The 21196-nt window shown below is 48.8% G+C and overlaps 6 protein-coding genes across 10 annotated transcripts in view; 3 read left to right on the forward strand and 3 right to left on the reverse strand.

The window, feature by feature from the left end:
• The window catches only part of LOC119552698 (protein trachealess), a 31461-nt gene extending 20945 nt beyond the window's left edge, over positions 1-10516 (forward strand). For 2 of the 5 annotated variants that reach the window (XM_037862434.1, XM_037862435.1), the window contains 9 exons: positions 2044-2279; positions 4779-4846; positions 5116-5413; positions 5834-5955; positions 6278-6364; positions 7047-7240; positions 7304-7410; positions 7825-7972; positions 8039-10516. In XM_037862434.1, the coding sequence (XP_037718362.1) occupies positions 2044-2279; positions 4779-4846; positions 5116-5413; positions 5834-5955; positions 6278-6364; positions 7047-7240; positions 7304-7410; positions 7825-7972; positions 8039-9428 (2650 nt within the window). In that variant the 3' untranslated portion in view covers positions 9429-10516. Of the gene's footprint in view, positions 1-2043; positions 2280-4778; positions 4847-5115; positions 5432-5833; positions 5956-6277; positions 6365-7046; positions 7241-7303; positions 7411-7824; positions 7973-8038 lie in introns of all 5 variants that reach the window. The other 3 variants (XM_037862431.1, XM_037862432.1, XM_037862433.1) reach the window with 2 other exon arrangements.
• A 355-nt stretch (positions 10517-10871) lies between these two features.
• Positions 10872-11363, forward strand: LOC119555420. The gene has a single exon (XM_037866784.1). It carries the CDS (start codon positions 10872-10874, stop codon positions 11361-11363), a length of 492 nt encoding a protein of 163 aa, XP_037722712.1.
• A 210-nt stretch (positions 11364-11573) lies between these two features.
• LOC119552697 lies at positions 11574-16035 on the reverse strand. Its single transcript, XM_037862430.1, has 4 exons — positions 15850-16035; positions 15211-15796; positions 12378-14857; positions 11574-12312 (listed from the first exon to the last, which is right to left on the reverse strand). Exons 1-4 carry the CDS (start codon positions 15886-15888, stop codon positions 12031-12033), a joined length of 3387 nt encoding a protein of 1128 aa, XP_037718358.1. The 5' UTR covers positions 15889-16035; the 3' UTR covers positions 11574-12030.
• A 264-nt stretch (positions 16036-16299) lies between these two features.
• On the forward strand, positions 16300-19063 carry LOC119552702 (cell division cycle 5-like protein). The gene is made up of 4 exons (XM_037862443.1): positions 16300-16442; positions 16511-16776; positions 16838-18282; positions 18343-19063. Exons 1-4 carry the CDS (start codon positions 16398-16400, stop codon positions 19029-19031), a joined length of 2445 nt encoding a protein of 814 aa, XP_037718371.1. The 5' UTR covers positions 16300-16397; the 3' UTR covers positions 19032-19063.
• LOC119552716 (RING-box protein 1B) lies at positions 19040-19556 on the reverse strand. Its single transcript, XM_037862466.1, has one exon. It carries the CDS (start codon positions 19521-19523, stop codon positions 19134-19136), a length of 390 nt encoding a protein of 129 aa, XP_037718394.1. The 5' UTR covers positions 19524-19556; the 3' UTR covers positions 19040-19133.
• A 222-nt stretch (positions 19557-19778) lies between these two features.
• LOC119552710 (zinc finger protein 346) lies at positions 19779-21196 on the reverse strand. Its single transcript, XM_037862460.1, has one exon. The coding sequence runs from the start codon at positions 21105-21107 to the stop codon at positions 19995-19997; it is 1113 nt and encodes a 370-aa protein (XP_037718388.1). The 5' UTR covers positions 21108-21196; the 3' UTR covers positions 19779-19994.

The raw sequence follows: 21196 nt of genomic DNA on the forward strand, positions 1-21196 counted from the left end.
CCGTCAGCCACTTGCTCTTTGTTTAAACATCCAAGAAAAAAAGAACAGCGCACATCAACAACAATTTTAATTAGCTGTGTTGAAATTACGTTTAGAGAGATGTCAGTACCTGCGATACATGCCGCAAATGCTTTCCTAATAAAATCGTCTGCTTTGGTTCAAAAACCCCATATGAGGGAAACTGAAACTGAAACCGAAACGGTTTTCTGCCTCCCCAGAGAAGGGGAAAATTCAATTTGGGCTAGAAAAACATTAATCTTGGCCTCGTCAATATCGAAATGCCATTCAAATGAGGCACTGAGGGGTGATGATGTGTCGGGACTCGGAGGTGTTGCCTTGACAAATGATGTGCGGTCTCGAATTTAATTTCGCACGAAATTCGCCACTGTCTAACGGGCGAACAAATTGCCTGTCATTAGCAAAAATTTGCCGAAAACGGGCCAATTATTTCCTCGCCAAGGTTTAGCTTTCAAAGTCATTCCTTGAGTAATTGTTTCTTTAAGTAAGTTTCTTGGGCATCAATTCTTTAAAGAAATGGGACCATGTTTATGTAAAGATATGTTAGAATTTATAAACTTATATAATGGTAAAACCATTACGTAAAGATACCTATTCTCTATCCTTTTTGACTGGGTGAAATTTTGCCAATCTCAGTCTCAATCAAAAATCCTTTGGGACACTCTTTTTCACTTGATTGGCCTGGTTGTGCAAATATTTTTATAGAGCCCAGATGCAATTCGATTAGCGGCTTAATGCCGGGAATTAAGGGAGCCGAAGAATGTAAGCGGCTTACTGCGGTCAGAAAGGGAGGGAGAAAGTCATCCAGTTTTCTTGCCGTCCTTTGTTTATCCTAAGGTTCGCACAACACAGGGAACACAAGGATAAAGGATAAGAAGTGTGGCCCGGGGGCCTTTGTGAAGATATAAAGAGCCCCGAGTACCGTTATTGCTTTATCAGTCCTTTCGCTCTTTTCAAGCATTTCTATGAGATATGGTCAGGACCCAGCGGGAATGTCCTTGGGCTGTCATTTTGTAATCGCAATTCAAGGAAAACTAAGAAAGAATTTTTGCAACAGTTTTTCTAATAGGAATTGCCATCTAAGAGAGATGTTGGTTCTGAAAAACATTTTTAGTCTTAACAATTTAATTCACAAAGAAAAAAGATAATATGCAATTCAGAATATTTTTGAAAAAGATCTTAATACAATTTAATACATGTTTAGTGGTTTTAAAATAAGCTTATCGAATCGGTATGCCCTTTTTATGAAGTGTAGCGCACTATGACTTCACTGCAGGTCAAAACAACACTGGCAACATTAACAGGCAACAACAAAGAAGTTGTCAACAAACTTAAATTATGAAGGCTTGAAGCCAAGTTTTCTGACGAAGATGCTCTGAGAGATGGCCGCCTGCAGATAGCGCAACCGCAGAAGGTTGAGCAGATCCGTATCCATAAAGCCCCGTCCCGAAAGCAGACAGACTTTATTATTCCGAACGAGAAGCGGCAGTCTTTATAGAGAGTTTGCTGCAAGTTTAGTGAATGAAAAGTTGCATTTAGGGGAAATAAAAAAAACAAAACACGAGATGGGATCGCTTGGGAGGCGGCATTTTCACAGGGATTCAAAGATGTGCAGGGAAATAATAATGAAAATATCAAGAAAGCATCAAAGACTTGCAGGGAAAAACTCTCACACTCTGGGGCTTTGGGAAATCTTGCAACAAATGGGCTGCCATCTATCCAGGCACAAACTGTCTGGCCAACTATTGTCCTATTCGAAGACCCACACCCCCAACCCAAACCGAAACCTTTTTGCCGCTGAAAGGCTGACAAATGTCGGGCAATTAGTTTGGCCTGACACCATTCCATCACAAAGCCGTGGGTTGGCCAAACAAATGGCCGAAAACACGGTGCTGACAGGTGTTAAAAGTCGTCTTTCGGACCGATCTTCTAGCCATTCGTCAGTGTCTACTTATGTATACTGATTGATTCGCGTTTTTCTCTTACTATTGAGTAAAAAACTTATGGTTGCACTTCTCTCTGCAGCATCCTGGAACTGCGCAAGGAAAAGTCGAGGGATGCGGCGAGATCGCGTCGCGGGAAGGAGAACTACGAATTCTACGAGCTGGCCAAGATGCTCCCACTGCCGGCAGCCATCACCAGCCAGCTGGACAAGGCCTCCATCATAAGACTGACCATCAGCTACCTGAAGCTGAGGGACTTCTCCGGACACGGCGATCCGCCATGGACAAGGGAGGCCTCCAGCAGCAGTAAGCTCAAAAGTAAGTATCTATCCACCATGTATCCACAAAGGGTTTTTTACAAATATTTATTTAATGTTTAGATCGTCCAAGAGTAGGTCGGATACCTAGTTTCTAGATTAAAGCAATTTCATACAATAACTTTTGGGATCACAACATGTTTAATAATTTCTTTAGGGACCCATTTGGTACCTAAACATACATTTTTAAAAAGCTTCAAAACAAGATTGTCACATTGTAAACCCCCGTCTAAGTTTATTCCATGCCTTTATGATTCAACATATTTCAAGAACACTAAACAGTGATTTCCATATCGAAGCCATTGGAAGCCAATCGATCACTTTAATGGGGCCTTCTGAAATTCCACAAACTGTCACAATGACACACGCCGGTTGCCCCTCGGCTTTGCCCGCAAAAGCGGAGACCAAAATGGTCGCGCATGCGCAGCAAATAAAAATAAATTGCGCTTAATAACGATATTTTATGCAAATCCGGCAAAAGCCCAAAACAAAAATTTAAAAACAGTTGACAAAGTTAACGAATAAATTGTTTTTTTGTCTTTAAGCTTGGAAAGAAACATTTTTAAGGTGCGTACGAGCATAATTTCTGTCATAGACAGGCCAGGCAAAAAACAAAGAGTTTTGATTTCACTTAAGGCAAACTTTGCTGCCCGCTACTCACGAAATGTAGGCAAATGAGTTTCCTGCTTTCGGTTTTAATTGCCGCTTCCTCTGTCTCTTTCTGGCCAATAACGATCGAATATGGCCGACAATATGGCCGACGTCTTGCGTCAAATGCAAATTAGCAAATGGAATTTTCCCTGAGCTTCGGTCACACTTCGATACCAAAGTGACCAAAACATTTGAAATTAGTTTTTAAGTACCCTTTATATTAATTATATTTAAGATTATTCTGCAGATCTTTTGCAAAATTTTTTAAAGTCATAAAATGCAATCATTATATTTTTAAGTATCAAATTTATCAAGTCACTCATCGGAACCCTAAAGCTCGCCTAGTTAAAATTTAACATTGAAAGCAATGTACTGAGATATTCGTGTGTCAAATTTCCCAACACAGCAACAGAGTTTTTGTCAGCCACTATATATACCATACCATATACCATCCATTCGTAGCCACCAAGCCATTCCTCAGCCAGCCACGTCATGCTCCGGCGACGTTGACAATGCATTGTCACGTCAAGTGAAAAAGGCATTCCACGACGACAGCCCACGACTTCTTTGCCAGGTCTCGGTTCAGACAGTATTCAAAGGCTGCCAACTGACAACAATCGAGTGCACTTAAAGAAAAACTTAGGGGTCTTGGAAATTCATTTAAACAATATTTCCATCTAAGCAATAATATAAGAATATCCCAAAATATTGAGAAAATTAATGAAAGTGTTTAGAGAAATCAAACAGAGTTTGTGAGTCATGAAAAAATTAATTATATTATAATATTTTTCTATTTAATGATATATGGGTAAAAATAAATAAAATCCCCATTGGTTACGTTTTTTTCCCCTTCCCAAGCTAACTGGCAAAGTGGCAGAGTCGAGACGAAACGAAAGGCGAGGGCCATCAAAAAGCCAAAAAGGTAGTCAAGGCACTAAAAAATAATCCAAAATCAATGGGGCGTTATGTATGGATGGCGGTGGAGTGGCCGTAACGCCTTCATCCATTCAATTGGATTATTATGCGAAACTAAACCCAGAAAAAGTAGTAGAGAAACCGGACAAGGAGCTGCATGCTTTAGAGGATGAGGAGCAACAAGCTGCGGGGCAATAAAAAGCACTTCAATTTGACCCACAGCCTCGCAGAAAAGAAAAAAAAAAGCGGCACTGGGTGGTGCTTCTCGGGTGGGTGGTGCTGGAAGGTCATTAAGGGCCACAGGGTCTACCGCCAGCCACATATGGCCATGTCCGAGCGGAAGCGGAAACTGTTTGCCAACTTAGCGCTTCGACCACTGGGAAATCGCTGGGGATTTGAGGGGCAGGAATAAGGGGCGATTTGCACTTGTGCGAATTATGACTTGGCCGGTCGGTCGGTCAGTCGTCCATAATCGTAAAATTCTATAATTGAATTAAATAAATAAGCTTTGCAAGGGCCTCAGCTGAGAAAATATTGAATGCCCATGCCCGAACCCATATTTATGATGCCCTGCGGTTGATGTTGTTGTCTTTTCTGTGGGGCAAGGGCGCATCATTTATGAGTTTGGTCAAGAGCAGAGGCGGAATGGAGTGAACAATAGCTCAGGGATCCCGAAACACATGAGAACCTCGTGGGGGACAGAATACTTTTATTAATTTTCTTTAATTAAAAGCCTCTTCAAAGTAATCAGTTAGACGCACACTTAAATAATGGTTTAACAATGGAATATAAAGTAATTATCATTTATAAATTACAAAAAAGAGTAAAACGCTTGTTACCTAGCAACATGTTTAGAGATAGGTCTAGTAATAAACACTAATTTGCATACTTTCCAACCACTAACATTTCACTTTCCCCTCTTTTTTGTCCGCAGGTGCCGCCATTCGTCGCAGTCCCGCTGTTGATTTGTTCGAACAACATCAGGGCACCCACATATTACAGGTGAGATATGAACGATATGGTAGCAAAAGAGACGGCAGTAGGCCCGAAAAAATAAAGAGGGATATCCCGCAGCCATCTTGTGCATATGATTAAATGTACACAGAAAAAAACATGGCATATTCAATAACCAATTGCCTACTTTCTCAAGTTATAAATATATTTTCATCCCTTTCTTGAGATCATATATAAAAGAGAACTTCCCCTTAAGGGCTCCTTTTAATTTTCTGAAAATTAATTTTTCCATATTCTCGTAATCCCATCTCCTTCAGTCCCTGGATGGCTTCGCCTTGGCTGTGGCGGCAGACGGACGCTTCCTGTACATCTCCGAGACGGTGTCCATCTACCTGGGCCTGTCGCAGGTGGAGATGACGGGCAGCAGCATCTTCGACTACATCCACCAGGCGGATCACTCCGAGATTGCCGAGCAACTGGGCCTGAGCCTCACGAGCGGCGGCGGCGGAGGAGGAGGCGCCGGAAGTTCCAGCAGCGGCGGTGGAGGCGGCGGAACCGGAGTGGGCATGGCCTCACCCACTTCCGGAGCCTCAGACGATGGCAGCGGCACACACGGTACGAACAATCCCGACGGTGAGTCAAGTCCGAGTTGTCGATGGACCAGGTGCGGGAATGAATACCTGGTGCCGGGTGGGATCCGAATGGATGTTACAAAAGGTAGTCGTATGGCATGTCACAGAAATCTTTTGGATGTTAGAGAAGCTATCTTTAAGAAACACAGAATCACCAGTTTTGAAATCATAATTTGAGGGGTCTAAAAGTATGCAACAGTATTTTGGATACGGAAGTGTGATGGATTTTTACCGATTTTACTGTATACTTTTAGACACCTTTACAATCCACATCGACTATTCAAGCGATACTTTAATCTCTGCAGATATTCGTGACATACCATGAAACTATCTATGTCCGCTCAAGTGAAAGTTTCCCCAAAGTGTGAGCCAATCTAATCAAAAACTCTTTCCCATCCCGTAGTGGCCGCCTCCATGACCCAAGCCTCGACAAGTGGCTACAAAGGCTACGATCGGAGCTTCTGCATCCGGATGAAGTCCACTTTGACGAAACGCGGCTGTCACTTCAAATCCTCAGGCTATCGGGTGAGTTTTCAAACCTTTCGTTGCTATCCACCAAAGAATCTTTCTTAATTTTTCTGTTTCCTAAGTTTTGTACTCTTTTTATTTATGTTGTTCCCCCTTTGTAGTTATATTTCTAACTGAATAGTTTCGGGGATTGTGTTTTTTATGTTTTTATTTGCGTTTTATTTAATTTTTTTCGTTGGCCCTAGGAGTTGTTTCTAATGTAAGACTTTCGAGTAACAGTAAGACTAACCCATAGAAATCGTTTTCGGTTGTGTTGTGTAACTTGCAATACCTGCATTTTGTATTACGTATTACCATCCCATCCACTGCTTATCTACAGGCCAGCGATGCAACGAGCAATTGCAACAACGGTAACAATGCTAGTAACAATGCTAAAAACGTTAAGAATCCGGGCTCAAACTATTCGGTACGTATCAATTGAAATCAGTACGTTTGTATGCTAAAATGCAAGGCAAAAACAAAAACCTACTCAAAATTATTTACTGAGGAAATCGCATTTTAAGTTTTTCTACAATTTCGGCCATAATTTTTGTGTTTGCTAAAAAAAAAAAAAAGAAAGGCAAAGCCACAGACTGATTTTAGATTGATCAGTATCGAATAACTAGTGCGGAAGCTGCTTCAATCATCCACCAATCAATGAGTTAATCAATCGATCGATCCACCATCCGTCGCCGCAATCATCCCATTCTTCAGTTTTGTTTGCCATTTTTACACTCAAAAATTTTTGATTTATAATTATTAGTTGTTTTTGCTAACAGGTTTCACAGAAATTTAATAATTAATGATGATAAAAAGTTGTATTCACTATGTATTTTTGTGCAACATTCTTAGTCACCAACCATACTCTTTATGTTAACGTAACCTATTTCAGAATATGTTTTAAATAGTCCAATAAAAATTCCTACCAAATATTCTGGTAAAATATTAGCTTTAATGCTTTCCTTTGAGTGTAAAAGGTTCCATATCCAAGCCCAAGATTTCCTTCCTCCAACTCCGAGTACAACACTTTGAGCCCCTGAATGGAGTACCTCCTCCATAAGTAGGATCCCCAACTAACCGAATTTTGGCTTTACTTGGAACCTTTGCAGGTGGTTCTGCTGTTGTGCAAGCTGCGACCCCAGTACACCTTCTCCCACAGCCGAAAATCACAGCCCCCACTGCTCGGAATGGTTGCCCTGGCCATCGCATTGCCTCCGCCATCGGTGCACGAGATCCGACTGGAGTGCGACATGTTCGTGACCCGGGTAAACTTTGACCTGCGAGTGGCCCACTGCGAACCAAGGTATGCTACTTTTACTATCCTTTTTATCTGTTCTAAACTAATGAAGTGGTTTCGGCAACTTAGGGTATCCGATCTGCTAGACTATACGCCGGAAGATCTGGTAAACAAGAGCCTGTACTCACTGTGTCACGCCGAGGATGCCAATCGCCTGCGCAAGAGCCACTCAGACTGTAAGTATTTCGGTCATCAAAAACCTGTAACAGCAAGATATTAAAGCTATTAAAGTATAACCAATAAGAACTCTTAAAAATAGCATTGTTTTCCTTAGCTGTTAAAAAAGAGTCTTATCCCGTCAAGAATAATGTTTTTTTACCTAATTCTGTAAGGTAGTCTATGGGTTATCTATAGATTGAAATCCAATAACAAGTATACTACAATGAATGGTTTGTTCTAAGCCTAGTCCACCAATTGTATTTACAATTTGCTAGATTAGATTTCTTTATCTTAGAATATCTTTACAATATATTCCAATCCGATATTATAATATAAGCATTTTCAGAACGCTATATTGTACTATTGTTCACCACTTAAAAAGACTTTTTAGGAACTAGTTATAAAGATCCTTTCAATCCTTTCCCTTGCAGTGATCGAAAAGGGTCAAGTGCTGACCGGCTACTACCGACTGATGAACAAGAGTGGGGGCTACACCTGGCTCCAGACCTGTGCCACCGTCGTCTGCAGCACCAAGAACGCGGATGAGCAGAACATCATCTGCGTGAACTATGTGATCAGGTTGGTTTAAGATCAGCAAATTCCCTAGGTACAGCCCACTAACCAATGACCTTCTTTCACCCCCAGCAACCGGGAGAACGAGAACATGATCCTGGACTGCTGCCAACTGGAACCCAGTCCGGACAGCATAAAGCACGAGGAGGGTATGGGCAATGACAAGAGCAGTGGGTCGCCAGGAGGAGACGCCAGTGGCGAGGGCAATTCGCACCTGAGTGCCGGCGACATGAAGCTCAACTCACCGAAAACCGATTCCGAGGGTCATTCGCATCGCGGCCGGGGACGCAGTGCAGCCGCCTCGCACGGCAGCAGCCTGAATAGCCTCACCATGATCAAGGACAGTCCCACGCCGCTGGGCGTGGACATCGACTCGGGGGTGCTGCCCACCACAGTGGCCACTCCGGTGCCACCAGCTACGCCCAATGGCAGCAGCTCGGCCAGCGGAGTGCCGTCCACCAAGCGGAAGCGAAAAACCAAGGCGTCGCAGCAGGTCGAGGATCAGGGTCAGGATCAGCAGGTGATTGCAGACCAGCCTCTGCCCAAACTGCCGGCCATGGAGCAGCGGGATCAGCAGCCGCGCAGTCGCCTACCCTCGATTGTGGATGAGCAGCCCTCGTCGGCAGCGGATTCGGCGGTCAAGGATCTGGAGCAGGCCATGTCCAAGCACTTGCCCTCGCCGGTGGCAGTGGTATCAGTGGCTCCGTCCAACACGGACTTCAGTGCGGACTCTCTGCTGAAGCAGCAGCAACAGCAACAGCAGCAGCAGCTGGATCCCAACGAGAAGAGCAGCACCATCCAGTGGATAGGAGCACCCTACCAGCAGCCACCGGCGCCCATGCCGGCCACCGCTCTCCTCCGGCAACTGTACGCCAACCGTGAGAGCGTGATCCGGGCGACGGCCAGGCAAACGCCCACCGGAGTGGGACCCGGCGTCTTCTACGGCGACCAGCAGACGGGTCCCCTGCCCACGCCGCCGGGCAGTGAGTCCTCCTACGAGAACCAATACCTGCAGCTGCACTCCGCCGCCTCCGGAGGACATCCCGGTGGCCAGAAGACCTCCGCCGATGCCTTCACCAATCTGGTGTCCACCTACGGGGGCTATCACAGCTCCATCGACTACCACAACGCCATGACCCCACCCAGTTCAGTGTCGCCGAGGGACTCGAATCAGCCAGGAAAGTCGGCTCCCGTCCTGACCTCCAACGGGGGCTACGACTACGCACCCGATCCGCTCCGGGGACAGTATGCCACTTCCGCCGGAGACGGTGTGCCCGCTACGCTGCCGCTGAAGCCCCAGGCATCCTATACGGCCACAATGCATCCCTCGGGCAGCACCACCACCGAGGGCGGGGTGACCTACAGTAATCTCGACCAGCCGCAGTACTTCGCTCCGCACTCGAGCTTCCACCTCTACCACAAGGGAAGCCCGGCCAGCGGTTGGTACTCCACGCCCTCCTAGGTGATAGACGACCAGGGGCAGGTTCCGCAGTCCTGTCAGGACCAGTACCACCACCACCATCATCATCACCAGGAAGGATCAGCGGCATCCAGTGGGAACCAGGCGGCGGGGGAGCGATGGGACTTCGTAGGGGCGCTGGGCAAAGTGGCCAGGATGTTTTTCAGCGCCAGGAAGGGAAATCCGGGATAGAGGGGATGTGCCTCGAGGGACTGGAGGCGGTTAAGAAAAAACAGAGGGATTGGGATGGATGTTTACTTATGTTCCATCGTTTATCATTTTCTGGGTAAAAATCCCCTCAGATCCCTGAAAAGGCGTCCCCGAAAGCAATCCTTAAGAGTTAGACTAGAGTTAGGCCAAACTAAAAGCGTTAAAGAAACATTCAATGTTGTTAAATAATTCTTAAGTCTGTAAATTATGAAACACACACCCCACACTCGGACACACTGAGACCCAATGAAATTATAGGCAAAAATACTCAAGACGCAATTGATTTAAACAAAAACTATGAAAACTAACAAATAGTAAGGCTAATCATAATTAAAGTTAAAGATAAAGTAAGACTTGCATAGAGTGCCAAGGAATAGGAGACCGAACAAAATGCGCTATAAGGAGAGCGAATCGAAAAGGAATCTCGGCTTGAACTAAACCCGCTCCCAACCAATTGTTATTAATTATTTAAATCAATTGTAATTTTACCAACACATTAACGCGCATTACGTAAGATAAGCTCAATATGATATGTATACATTAATATATATATATATATTTAAACATTTTTACAACATATCAAATGCTTCCTCCTGTAGTTTTACGATTACCTTTAAACGACACTCGCTCTAGGATATTCACTTCGATTCGATCCCCAGCAAGTCGACTCGATTATTACCTCTAAGAGCTCCTCTAACGTTCGTCTATTTCCGTTTCCTCCCTATTGTATATTTAATAAACACATTTAATAAAATCTAGTTACAAATAAAAAAAATCAAATGCAAGAGCAAGAAAAACAAAAAGGTGTAATTAAATTTTGTATAAACGCAAAGAAAGTTTCTCCCATTAAAGGCTTAAAATATTGAATATAATAGTTTAAACTGCTTTTAATCTGGATTTCCGTGGGGATGTTTATGATCAAACATTTTAGAAAGAAAGGTTCAGTGGAAAAGTGTTCTCCCTAGAATTTACCAAATAAATAAATCAAGTTAAGATTATAATTATCATATCACACCAATTTCTTCTGGGTACAAGTAGGCCCTGCTTAGATATTCTGAATACTGATTTTGCTACCATGAGGTTATTTTCTTTATATCAAAGTAGGCTATAGCTTCAACTTCAAAGCAACTCGACACCCTTTATGAACAAGTACTAAATTCCGTCTGCTTGTATCGGACTTTTAAGTTTTCTGATTTTTACTGAATTTTACAAATTTTTCGGAAACACTTTATCCAGATGATTCGCGAGATCGTGATCCAGCTGCTCTACGGAACGGCGATTTTGACAACGATTATAGTGGCTCCTCTGGTCACGTTGCAAACGCAGCTGGTCTCAAGAGAGAGGCCCACCGCGAGTTTCCTCTACCCGGGTATCGTGGTCACCGCTATCGTGTCCCTGATGCTGACCATCCTGGCGATGTCGCCTTATTTGATGTTACCGTCGCGCTTGCTAGCGAAGCACCCGAAGAAAGTCTTTCTGGCCATTATGCCCTGGGTCCTGGTTTGCGTTATTAAGTTCGCGCTCAACGTAAAGTTACAACTCAGGGCGATCTCCCACGTGGCGACGGGAAGCAACTCGAACAGCTTGGTCTTCGCCCTGGGCTCCTACTGCGGCATCTTTGGCCTGGCCGTGGAACAGATGCTTCACTGGAGCGTCATCTACCACTTGATGACCGAGGGCGTCGAAACGACCGTCTCCAACTTCCGCTGGCCGAGGCGCATATATTAAGCTGACTGATCACAATTATCACTTAACGTTACTGTTATGGGCAACAAACAGTTTTTGTATATTATTACTCTAAGGCTACCATGCCAAATAATATTACAATCTGATATAAAAAAAGGTGACCTTTGGTTTTTTAGTTCTTAACGCTCCAGCCCGAATTCTATTAGTTCGCTCCATTATCATTTCTCAAATATTCCATAGTTTTAAACAGGATTGGGTTTGAGATTTGTAAATGTATTTCTGTTCTGAGCTTGCTATATACACTTAGGGAATCAAACTGAAGTTCTATTTAATAAAGCCTTTCCCAATTAACCTTTATATACATACGTATGTACAAGAACAGATTCTTACATTTCTAAGTAAACTTGTACAAAAACAGAAAATCGATAGTCATAGAAAATATCTTCGGTGGAATCCGAAGTTTAGAACATCACTGCAAAGGATAAATGGTATACCACTTTCAAATCCATCAAAATACTTCTTCAGAGAAGGCTAAAGAAAGTGGATTTTGGCACAAAAACCAAATTTCTCCTTTGAAGTGATCTCTCCTGCATCCTTAACACTAGTAACATTGGTACAGATTTGGTATAAAACTCGTTACAAACTACGCGGCACTTGGTTCGCGCACAATCTAATCCGTAGAATATGTACAGAGGGGAGGACCGCGTCCCTAGGTAGCCTGCAGGACATTCGCCTGACCCAGGATCACCTCCTTCACCACGTTTGTACTGGAATGTGCGAGCACCAGGCTGCTCTCCACCTTGATCTGTGATTGATTTGCCGCCTGGACAGCAACTGAAGCTGGAGCTATTGCTTGACTGTGATTTGTGGCTTCATGCTTGGCCTGGTGAACCTGCAGCAGACCTTGATTGATGCTGGTGAAGCTGCACTGGTCGCACTTGTAGATAATTGTGGACAGCTCCTGGTCTGGATGGCGCTTCTCGAGGTGTATCTGTCCAGGGAGAGTATAAATATTTAGGGGTGTTGCAGTAGTTAGGAATACAAGATCTATCGAACCCGAAAGGCAGTGCTCTGGATGGCCCGGAAGTCGCAGTGTGGACAGGAGTACCTCTTCCTCTCCTTGTGCGTGGCCAGGTGCCGCCTGAAGGCGTTGTGGTCGCTGGCCTCATGGTCGCAGGCATCGCAGCGGAAGCGCTTCTGCTCCTGGTGGCTTCGCAGGTGGAGCCGCAGACTGCTCTTGGAGCCAAAGACGCGCTGGCACTCGGGACACTCCAACTGTTCGTTTCGCTCCTTGCAGAGGTGCTCCCTCAGGGTTTTTTTCTGTTTGAAGGCAGCTCCGCAATCCTCGCAGCGATGCATCACAACAGGATTGGCTTCTGCACCGGGGAAAATCTGTTCGTTCAGCGGTTTTCCCATGCCCAATCCTTGCGTGCGATGCAGTCGACGGTGGTTCTTCAGCTGCTTGGTGTTCTTGAACCCTTTGCCGCACTGCTCGCACTTGTAGTTCCGCTCCTCCGAGTGGATCTTCGCGTGGGTGTTCACCAGGCGCGAGTAGATGGGCGTCTTAAAGCTGCACAACTGACACGAGTACAGCTCCATGTCGATTTGGTGGGTGCGCCACAGGTGAGTGTGCAGGCAATTCCAATTGCTGAAGTTGCTGGACTTGCACTCCGGACACACCATCGGTTGAGTGGAGCTAAGGGCTCCATTGTGGCACCTGCCGTGGTACTCCAAGGTGGCAGGCGACTTGAAGCGGAACATGCAGCCCTCCACGAGGCACTTGCCGCCCTCTGGCACTTGGTTTGGTCCCTGGGGAGGCTTCCTTTTGGCAGCCGTTCCCCCAGAGTGTTTGGCTCCATAGGGACGTCCCCTGACGGAGGTACCGCCTCCCAATAGTGGTGGATCCAAGGCGGTGGGAAGGAGATTATTTGCCACATAGATGCGGGCAGGCTTTTCGGCTGCAGCTGTCGACTCGCCTGCCAACGGAACCAGCGGCGGAACAGGCAAACTACATACGGGTCCGCTTTGAGCCACAGATGTTGTCCCTCCAGAGGATGTTACCGGCACCAGAGGTGGTACAGCCCCTCCTCCGCTTGCTGCTTCTCCTGCGCTTGGCGAGTCCTCCGTAGGTGGGGCGTATGACTGAGAAAAGTCCTTGACCAGCAGGTCCTCTGCAGCTTGCTCCAAACCCTCGAGTGGCGGAGCCTCGCCCAATTCACAGGGAGTAGGCAGTCCGAGTCCAGCTTCTGGCACAGCCTCCTCCATCCAGGGCCAGCACTCGAGATCCTCAGCCAGGTCGTAACCATCCTCGCTGGGCCAACTCCCGCTGATCGAGGGTTGGAACTCGCCCAGCGTTTGCGGTGGCCTTTCCAGCTGAGAATCCAGCTCCAGAGGTGTCTGCTCCACGGACGGCAGTTCCATCATGGTCATGGCCATCGGTTCCAGATTGGGCACGATCAAGTGTTCCACTTCAGTGCGATTCATCAAGTTTAGTTCGTCCACGGTTCGCAGGTGCAAGGTGCCCCTCTGCGGTGCCTTCAAAATGTCCACGTTTTTAATAAAGATCTTTTGTTTGGTGGGAATGGGAGCAGTCGGAGGCAAGTAGTGCTCCAGCTGCACAGGTTGTGGCTCCATTGCCGTCAGTTGATCATTGAGAGGAGGCGGTAGTGGAGGAGGCGGCGGGGTCTCATCCGATACGAAATCCACGCCAAAATCTAGGTCCAAGGCACTGAAGCGTGTGTTTTCAAGGCTGGAGACAGGTCCTCCATTGCCATTCAGCACAGAATCGAAGGGAAAGACGTCGGAACACATCTGGGCCAGCGGAGCGAGGCTGGGCTCGAATCCAGGCAGCGGGCAAGTCGGCGTGAGCAGTGCCTCTGTCTGGAAAACGTCACCATCTGCTCCTACAGCTAGTCCAATTTGTTCGGGGTCCACTACCGCAGGCATGCTCCCGTTGAATCCCATGCTGGGTAGAGCGGAGGGCAGAACCATTGGTTCCTTGAGGATGTCCACATTGCGGATGTAAATCTTCGGCTGACGCGGTTTCTCCGGCTCCACTCCCACGACTGGAACATCGAGGAGGCTGTTGTCCGTAATGAGCGGATGATTCTGCAGCTGGAAGTCGAATGGCAGCAAGGCGGGCTCCCTGAGCACGTCCACGCTCTTGATGGAGATCTTCTGGCTGGGCTTTGGCGGCGGAGCGGGTACGCTGGCAGCAGGAGCTGGCGGCATGGTCTGTTCACTGGGTGATGCACCCACCGCCACTCCCTCCAACAGGTCCAGGATGTTACCCGTCGACCCGCTATCCGGCATTAGGGGCGGGAAATCCGGCAGTGGCTCCCGCAGGCAGTCCACGCTCTTTATGAAGATGCGACTCTTGGGTCTGTTTTGGTTCTGTGGCATCTGTGTCTGCTTTTTGCTCTGCGCTTCGTTGGGTTTTCCGCTCACCAGAGCTAGTGCCTCGTTCTCCTCCATTTGGTGGTCCAAGCTGAGGTGCATGGTAAGGGATTCGCTGCTATAGAAGATGTTCGAGCATCCTGTCAAAAAGAGTACGTGAATATTTTATGCAGTTTCCTTGATAGTTTTAGAGTTGAAGGGAAAATATGTAACCAGGTAACTGGAATATTTAACAATCCCTATTCCTCGGTTTTCTAGTAGATGTTATATTGGTTATACTATGAAAATCCTTTTCATATATGGCTCAAAACAACAGTGAACCTAATAAAATAGGCTAGTAATTAAATAATCGAAGAAATGTACTGGTAATCATCGCAAGAACCCAAGGAATCCTGTCCGGAATGGAACTACACTAGATTATTACATTAAATCACACCTTTCTTGGCTCTTCTGTAGCTAAGGTATACTGGTAATCATAGACTGGGAACCTCACCTGGACACTGGCTCCTCTGCTGCTCCATGTAACAGTTGGCCAGGTGAAGATGTTGTTGGAGGCGCACCTGGCAGAGGCTCAGGAACGGGCAGTTGGGGCAGCGCAGGATTAGAGGTGGGTTGTCCTGCACCATCGCCTTGCCCTCCACACTGGCGCAGCTGGAGTTCCGAGTGGGTGGCGTGGGCGTGGCATTCAGGCGCTCCTTGGCCGCCGCCTCCGCCAGTTCTGATTTGATCAGTTCCGCCTCCGACTTGATTTCCGCGGTGCGCCGCCGAAAGGCATTGCGGTAGCTCTTCTCCGGCTGCTGCTGCAAATCCGTGGTATGGATCTGGACAAAGGGAATGCCAAGACTGGGCAGCGCGTCCACCGCCGCCGCTTCTGGGGATCGGATGGCGCCATCGGGCAGCCAAACCGAAGTTCCGGAGGCGGTGGCATTGGCAGCTGAGGATCCCGATCCGATGACCAGCTCGTCGTCGAAGAAGCCCCCAAAGGTGGAGTCCTGCTCCAGGGAGTGCACCGGCGTGGAGAGCGACAGATCCTGGTGCTGGTGGGGAGGGTGCGGATGCGACAGCGGGAGCAAGTGCAGCTGGAAGACACACGGGGTGTTTTTCTGGCCAGAGGAACTCGCTGGTTGCTCACCTGGTTGCCGTAGAATCCCGGGTAGGCCGCATCGCTCATCGTGTGTTCCTGGTTCCAGTTGGTTCCAGGGGGTTCCAGGGGCCGGTTTCCGGCTGCCGGTCTTCCGTTTGTGGGCACAGGCCTTCCTAATTCCGCATTACAATTTACATTACGCAGACAAAAACTTTGGGTAAAAAAAAAAACTGATAGCAAAACAGCTGTTGCCGACAGGGTGGCAACACTGTCTGCGGAACGAAACACGGTCACACTCTGGCGCGATGTTTTAAAAAGGTTTTAAGAGGTTTTAATTTTAAAAACAATATCAGCATTGTTTTATCAAACTTGATTTAATAAGATTTTTAAAATTCAATAAATAACAAAAGCAATCAGCAAAATAAAAATAAATTAGGTTACCGAAAATACCAACCCACCCTGAAGCTATCGCGCCTATCGAAAAACTGACCATCACTAGCGGCTACTGCAAAAAAAACAGCGGAATTTCGTGGATCTGAGTGAAAATTGTGAAAATCTATTATTTCCGCAGATAAAGAGACACTTAAGGCCCCAGAATGCCGCGAATAATGATCAAGGGCGGCGTGTGGCGCAACACGGAGGTGAGTAGCCCCAACCCCATCCGTTCAACACATGGCTGACACGGTTTTTCCATTCCAATCCCCACCAGGATGAGATCCTCAAGGCGGCCGTGATGAAATACGGCAAGAACCAGTGGAGTCGAATTGCCTCCCTGCTCCACAGGAAGTCAGCAAAGCAGTGCAAGGCGCGATGGTACGAGTGGCTGGACCCCAGCATCAAGAAGACAGAGTGGTCCCGCGAGGAGGACGAGAAGCTGCTCCACCTGGCCAAGCTGATGCCCACGCAGTGGCGCACCATCGCCCCGATCATCGGGAGAACTGCAGCCCAGTGCCTGGAGCGCTACGAGTACTTGCTGTGAGTTATAAACCCTGTGAGCCACTCGGAAATCCCTAATCCCAGTCTTATTCCCATCCAGCGACCAGGCCCAACGCAAAGAGGATGGCGAGGATACCATGGACGACCCGCGCAAGCTGAAGCCCGGCGAGATCGACCCCAATCCGGAGACCAAGCCGGCTCGCCCCGATCCCAAGGACATGGACGAGGACGAGCTGGAGATGCTGTCCGAGGCTCGAGCCCGTTTAGCCAATACGCAGGGAAAGAAGGCCAAGCGCAAGGCGCGCGAAAAGCAGCTGGAGGAGGCCCGTCGCCTGGCCACGCTTCAGAAGCGCCGGGAACTGCGTGCCGCCGGCATTGGCAGCGGGAATCGCAAGCGCATCAAGGGCATCGACTACAACGCAGAAATTCCCTTCGAGAAGCGACCCGCCCTCGGGTTTTACGACACTGCCGAGGAGCATCTGCAAAAGAACGAACCGGACTTCAACAAAATGCGGCAGCAAGACCTGGATGGAGAACTCCGCTCCGAAAAGGAGGAGCGCGAACGCAAGCGGGACAAGCAGAAGCTGAAGCAGCGCAAGGAGAACGAGGTGCCCACCGCCATGCTACAGAACATGGAGCCGGAGCGCAAGCGCTCCAAGCTGGTGCTGCCCACGCCTCAGATCTCCGACATGGAGCTGCAGCAGGTTGTCAAGCTGGGACGCGCCAGCGAGATGGCCAAGGAGATAGCCGGTGAGAGCGGCATCGAGACAACGGATGCTCTACTGGCTGATTACTCCATCACGCCCCAGGTGGCGGCCACTCCGCGCACACCTGCTCCGTACACCGACCGCATCATGCAGGAGGCCCAGAACATGATGGCCCTCACCCACACGGAGACGCCCCTCAAGGGCGGCCTGAACACCCCGCTGCATGAGTCCGACTTCTCCGGCGTGCTGCCCAAGGCGGCCTCCATCGCCACGCCAAACACGGTTATTGCCACGCCGTTTAGAACTCAACGCGAGGGCGGGGCAGCCACTCCAGGAGGATTCCTAACACCCTCTTCCGGCGCCCTCGTTCCGGTAAAGGGGGCTGCAGGAGCTACAGGTGCCGTCAACACGCCTGCTTACGTGCGGGACAAGCTCAGCATCAATCCCGAGGAGAGCATGGGCGTCACCGAGACCCCGGCCCTGTACAAGAACTACCAGAAGCAACTGAAGTCCACGCTGCGCGAAGGTTTATCCACACTTCCCGCTCCCCGAAACGACTATGAGATCGTTGTGCCCGAGCAGGAAGACAGCGAGCCCACAGAGACCAGCTCGGAGCCCGCCGTCGAGGATCAGGCGGATGTGGACGCCCGGCTGCTGGCCGAGCAAGAGGCAAGGCGCAAACGGGAGCTCGAGAAGCGCTCCCAGGTGATTCAGCGCAGCCTGCCACGGCCCACGGAGGTGAACACCAAGATTCTGCGGCCACAGTCCGAGAAGCAGAACCTTACGGAGCAGCAGCAGGCCGAGGAGCTGATTAAGCACGAGATGATCACCATGCAGTGTAAGTATACCTAAGGTCACCATTAAAGTATATCAAGTTTACCCTATTTTTCTACCCCAGTGTATGACTCTGTGAAAGATCCTGTGCCGGGACAGTCGCAGCACAAGTTGGAACAGCTGCAGAGCTACTTTAAGGCCAATCCCTACGAGGACATCTCGCAGCAGGAGCTGGCCAAGGCCAAGCAGTTGCTGAACGAGGAAATGGAGGTGGTCAAGGAGCGCATGTCTCACGGCGAATTGCCACTAGACGTTTACGCCCAGGTTTGGCAAGAGTGTCTCGGCCAGGTGCTCTACCTGCCCTCCCAGCATCGCTATACCCGCGCCAATCTGGCCAGCAAGAAAGATCGACTGGAGTCGGCCGAGAAGCGACTGGAGACCAACCGCCGCCACATGGCCAAGGAGGCGAAGCGGTGCGGCAAGATCGAGAAGAAGCTAAAGATCCTCACCGGCGGCTACCAGGCGCGCGCCCAGGTGCTGATCAAGCAGCTTCAGGACACTTACGGCCAGATCGAGCAGAACTCGGTCTCGCTGTCCACATTCCGCTTCCTGGGCGAGCAGGAGGCCATCGCGGTGCCGCGTCGCCTGGAATCGCTGCAGGAGGATGTGCGCCGCCAGATGGACCGCGAGAAGGAGCTGCAGCAAAAGTACGCCAGCTTGGTGGAGGAGCGTGAGTCTCTCTACTCGCAAATCGAGCACATAACGGGCGTGAGGCCCACGGCCCAGCAACTCCTGCCCGAACAGGAAGCCTAGTCGGTGCGTTGGGAACCCAAGTCAACTTTAATTTAGCTACAACCAACCATGCAAATCACACAACTATATCACCACAGTCCATATCCACATTCACATCCCTCGCTAGTGGCCGTACTTCTGGTAGACCCACTCCTTGTTGTCCAGCGGACAGACGAGCCGCGTCTTCAGCCAGCGCGCGATGCAGTGGTAGTGGAAGGCGTGGTTGCACTCGCCCCAGGCCACCGTGCACTCGTCCTGGTTCGCATTCGGATCCGCCTGGCACTCGATGCACAGGTTCATGATGTGGTTGCGGCAGATGGCGCAGTTGTCCACTGCCACGTCCCACGACCACAAGGCGTGTGCCACCCACTTCTTCACCACGAAGCGCTCCTCCCTGGCCTGGCCACTTCCACTTGGCCCTGCTCCTGCTCCCCCGCTACCGGATGCCTCGTCGTCGTTAAAGTCCAGATCATGGAAGTCCTCCGTCTCCTCAACCTCCATGTCCTCAGCCATGGTGCGAATTTATCAATCAATTTTTTTTTCTCTTTTCTCAAAATATGTGTACCGCTCCGAATTCGAATTTGACTCGAACTATTGTAAATCCCATATGTCTATTCCTGAGCTTGACGTTGTTTAAAAAGAGTGACGATTTAAGATTTGACTGGAAAAAGGCAATGACAGCTTATTAACCAATATTTGAAGCCATCTAGGTGATACAGCTCACACAAAAAATGTTAATAAAAATAAAGTCAAGTAAAAACTCATTAGTTTGATTTATGGATACCGGTATCCAATTCGAACAGAATTTTATTTATTTCATGGACTCCATATTATGGATCTACAACATAAGTGGGAAATTTATATGAAATGTTTTCAATTTCCTACGGGGTTATTTAAGGACGCTAGTATAGTTATGATATTACGAATTAAGTATTATAGTCTGGTATTCATTAAATGTTAATGATTAATGGAAAATTGACCTATTTAAGCGGTCTTTTCGGTCTGGGAAAGGTTTTTCGCCGTCTTTAGGTGCTTCTTGCCGATGAGGTGCTGTTGCAAGGTAGTAACGTGATTCATCATCATGTTGCAGGGCTGGCAGTAGTACTGGCCAATTGGTGTGCGATACATGGCCAGTTCCTGAGGGCTTAGCTTCTCGGCTGGAGCCGGAGGCGCCTCCGGAAGAGTGACATCTCCTGATTCTGCTGACTGATCCTGGCCAGCAGCTTTCATGTTCTTCTGGTGCCTGGCCCCCGCCAAGTGGATCTGCATTTGGGGAGCCGAGGTAACCACTATTTTGCACAGGCTGCAAGTGCGCTCCTTGTCGTCCGACTTAATTGGGCTCTCCGGAGGAGGTACTTCCTCAGCTGGTGCATCTTGGGCCGAGTTCTCCGCCTTGAGGAACAGACTTCCGATGCCATGGCGCCCATCAGAGGGGTTCACTCCTTCCCCCTCGATCTTGCTGCCCGTGCGCACCCACTTGCCGGCTGCATCGTAGTGGCCGGCTCCCGAGGGCTTCGAGATGCGCTGCTCCACCAGCTTGTGCTTACGGCCCAGGTAGTGCTGGCGGGCGTGCATGGAGGAGGTGAGATCCAGGTCGCACAGATCGCAGTGGAAGGCATTGGGACCGGTGGGTCCCTGCTTGGCCAGGCGTTTCACCGGCGGAGCCTGCAGACCCGCCTCCGTGTAGTTCTTGGCCAGCCAGGCGCTGATGTGGCGGTCGTGGGCCTTCGACTCGTAGTGATCCCGGGCGCACTTCCGGGACGTCACCTGCACCTTACACAGCTCGCAGTGCAGCGGGCCAATCAGACGGTTCAGTTCCTCCGGATAACTCTCGTCACGCCCGGGAAACAAGACCAGCTTGCTGTCCGCCTCCGAAGAGTCCTCCTCCATCGGCTCAGCCTTCCGTTTCATGGGTGCTCTCGGGGAACCAGAATTCGGATTGGCCGTTAGTTTTCCAGGCGCCACCAGACGGCTCCCGGTAGAAATTTCCGACGGTGGCGGTGATTCGTCACAAGTTGCGTCCATGGGATCATATGGAGTTGCCCCCGGCGCCAAGTGCGGAATGTGGAAGCCACTCATGAATCCAGGGGAGCTCATTTCGGGCTGGAAATCTATAGGTCAACGCAAAGCTAGAGATGTCAATCCAAGAATCACACGCATGCGTCAAACGCCCGGAAAATTGTGAT

Source organism: Drosophila subpulchrella, chromosome 3L (assembly GCF_014743375.2).
Source record: "Drosophila subpulchrella strain 33 F10 #4 breed RU33 chromosome 3L, RU_Dsub_v1.1 Primary Assembly, whole genome shotgun sequence".
Lineage (NCBI taxonomy): Eukaryota > Metazoa > Arthropoda > Insecta > Diptera > Drosophilidae > Drosophila > Drosophila subpulchrella.

Bases quoted from the DNA above. Each gene is read 5' to 3' on its own strand.
- LOC119552710 (XM_037862460.1), bottom strand. From the start codon at position 21,107: ATGAGCTCCCCTGGATTCATGAGTGGCTTCCACATTCCGCACTTGGCG.
- LOC119552716 (XM_037862466.1), bottom strand. From the start codon at position 19,523: ATGGCTGAGGACATGGAGGTTGAGGAGACGGAGGACTTCCATGATCTG.
- LOC119552697 (XM_037862430.1), bottom strand. From the start codon at position 15,888: ATGAGCGATGCGGCCTACCCGGGATTCTACGGCAACCAG. The intron at 15,797-15,849 runs GTGAGCAACCAG...TGTGTCTTCCAG, and splicing joins CGGGATTCTACGGCAACCAG to CTGCACTTGCTCCCGCTGTC. The intron at 12,313-12,377 runs GTTCGATAGATC...CTCCCTGGACAG, and splicing joins TCCAGAGCACTGCCTTTCGG to ATACACCTCGAGAAGCGCCA.
- LOC119555420 (XM_037866784.1), top strand. From the start codon at position 10,872: ATGATTCGCGAGATCGTGATCCAGCTGCTCTACGGAACGGCGATTTTG.
- LOC119552702 (XM_037862443.1), top strand. From the start codon at position 16,398: ATGCCGCGAATAATGATCAAGGGCGGCGTGTGGCGCAACACGGAG. The intron at 16,443-16,510 runs GTGAGTAGCCCC...AATCCCCACCAG, and splicing joins GCGTGTGGCGCAACACGGAG to GATGAGATCCTCAAGGCGGC. The intron at 18,283-18,342 runs GTAAGTATACCT...TTTCTACCCCAG, and splicing joins CGAGATGATCACCATGCAGT to TGTATGACTCTGTGAAAGAT.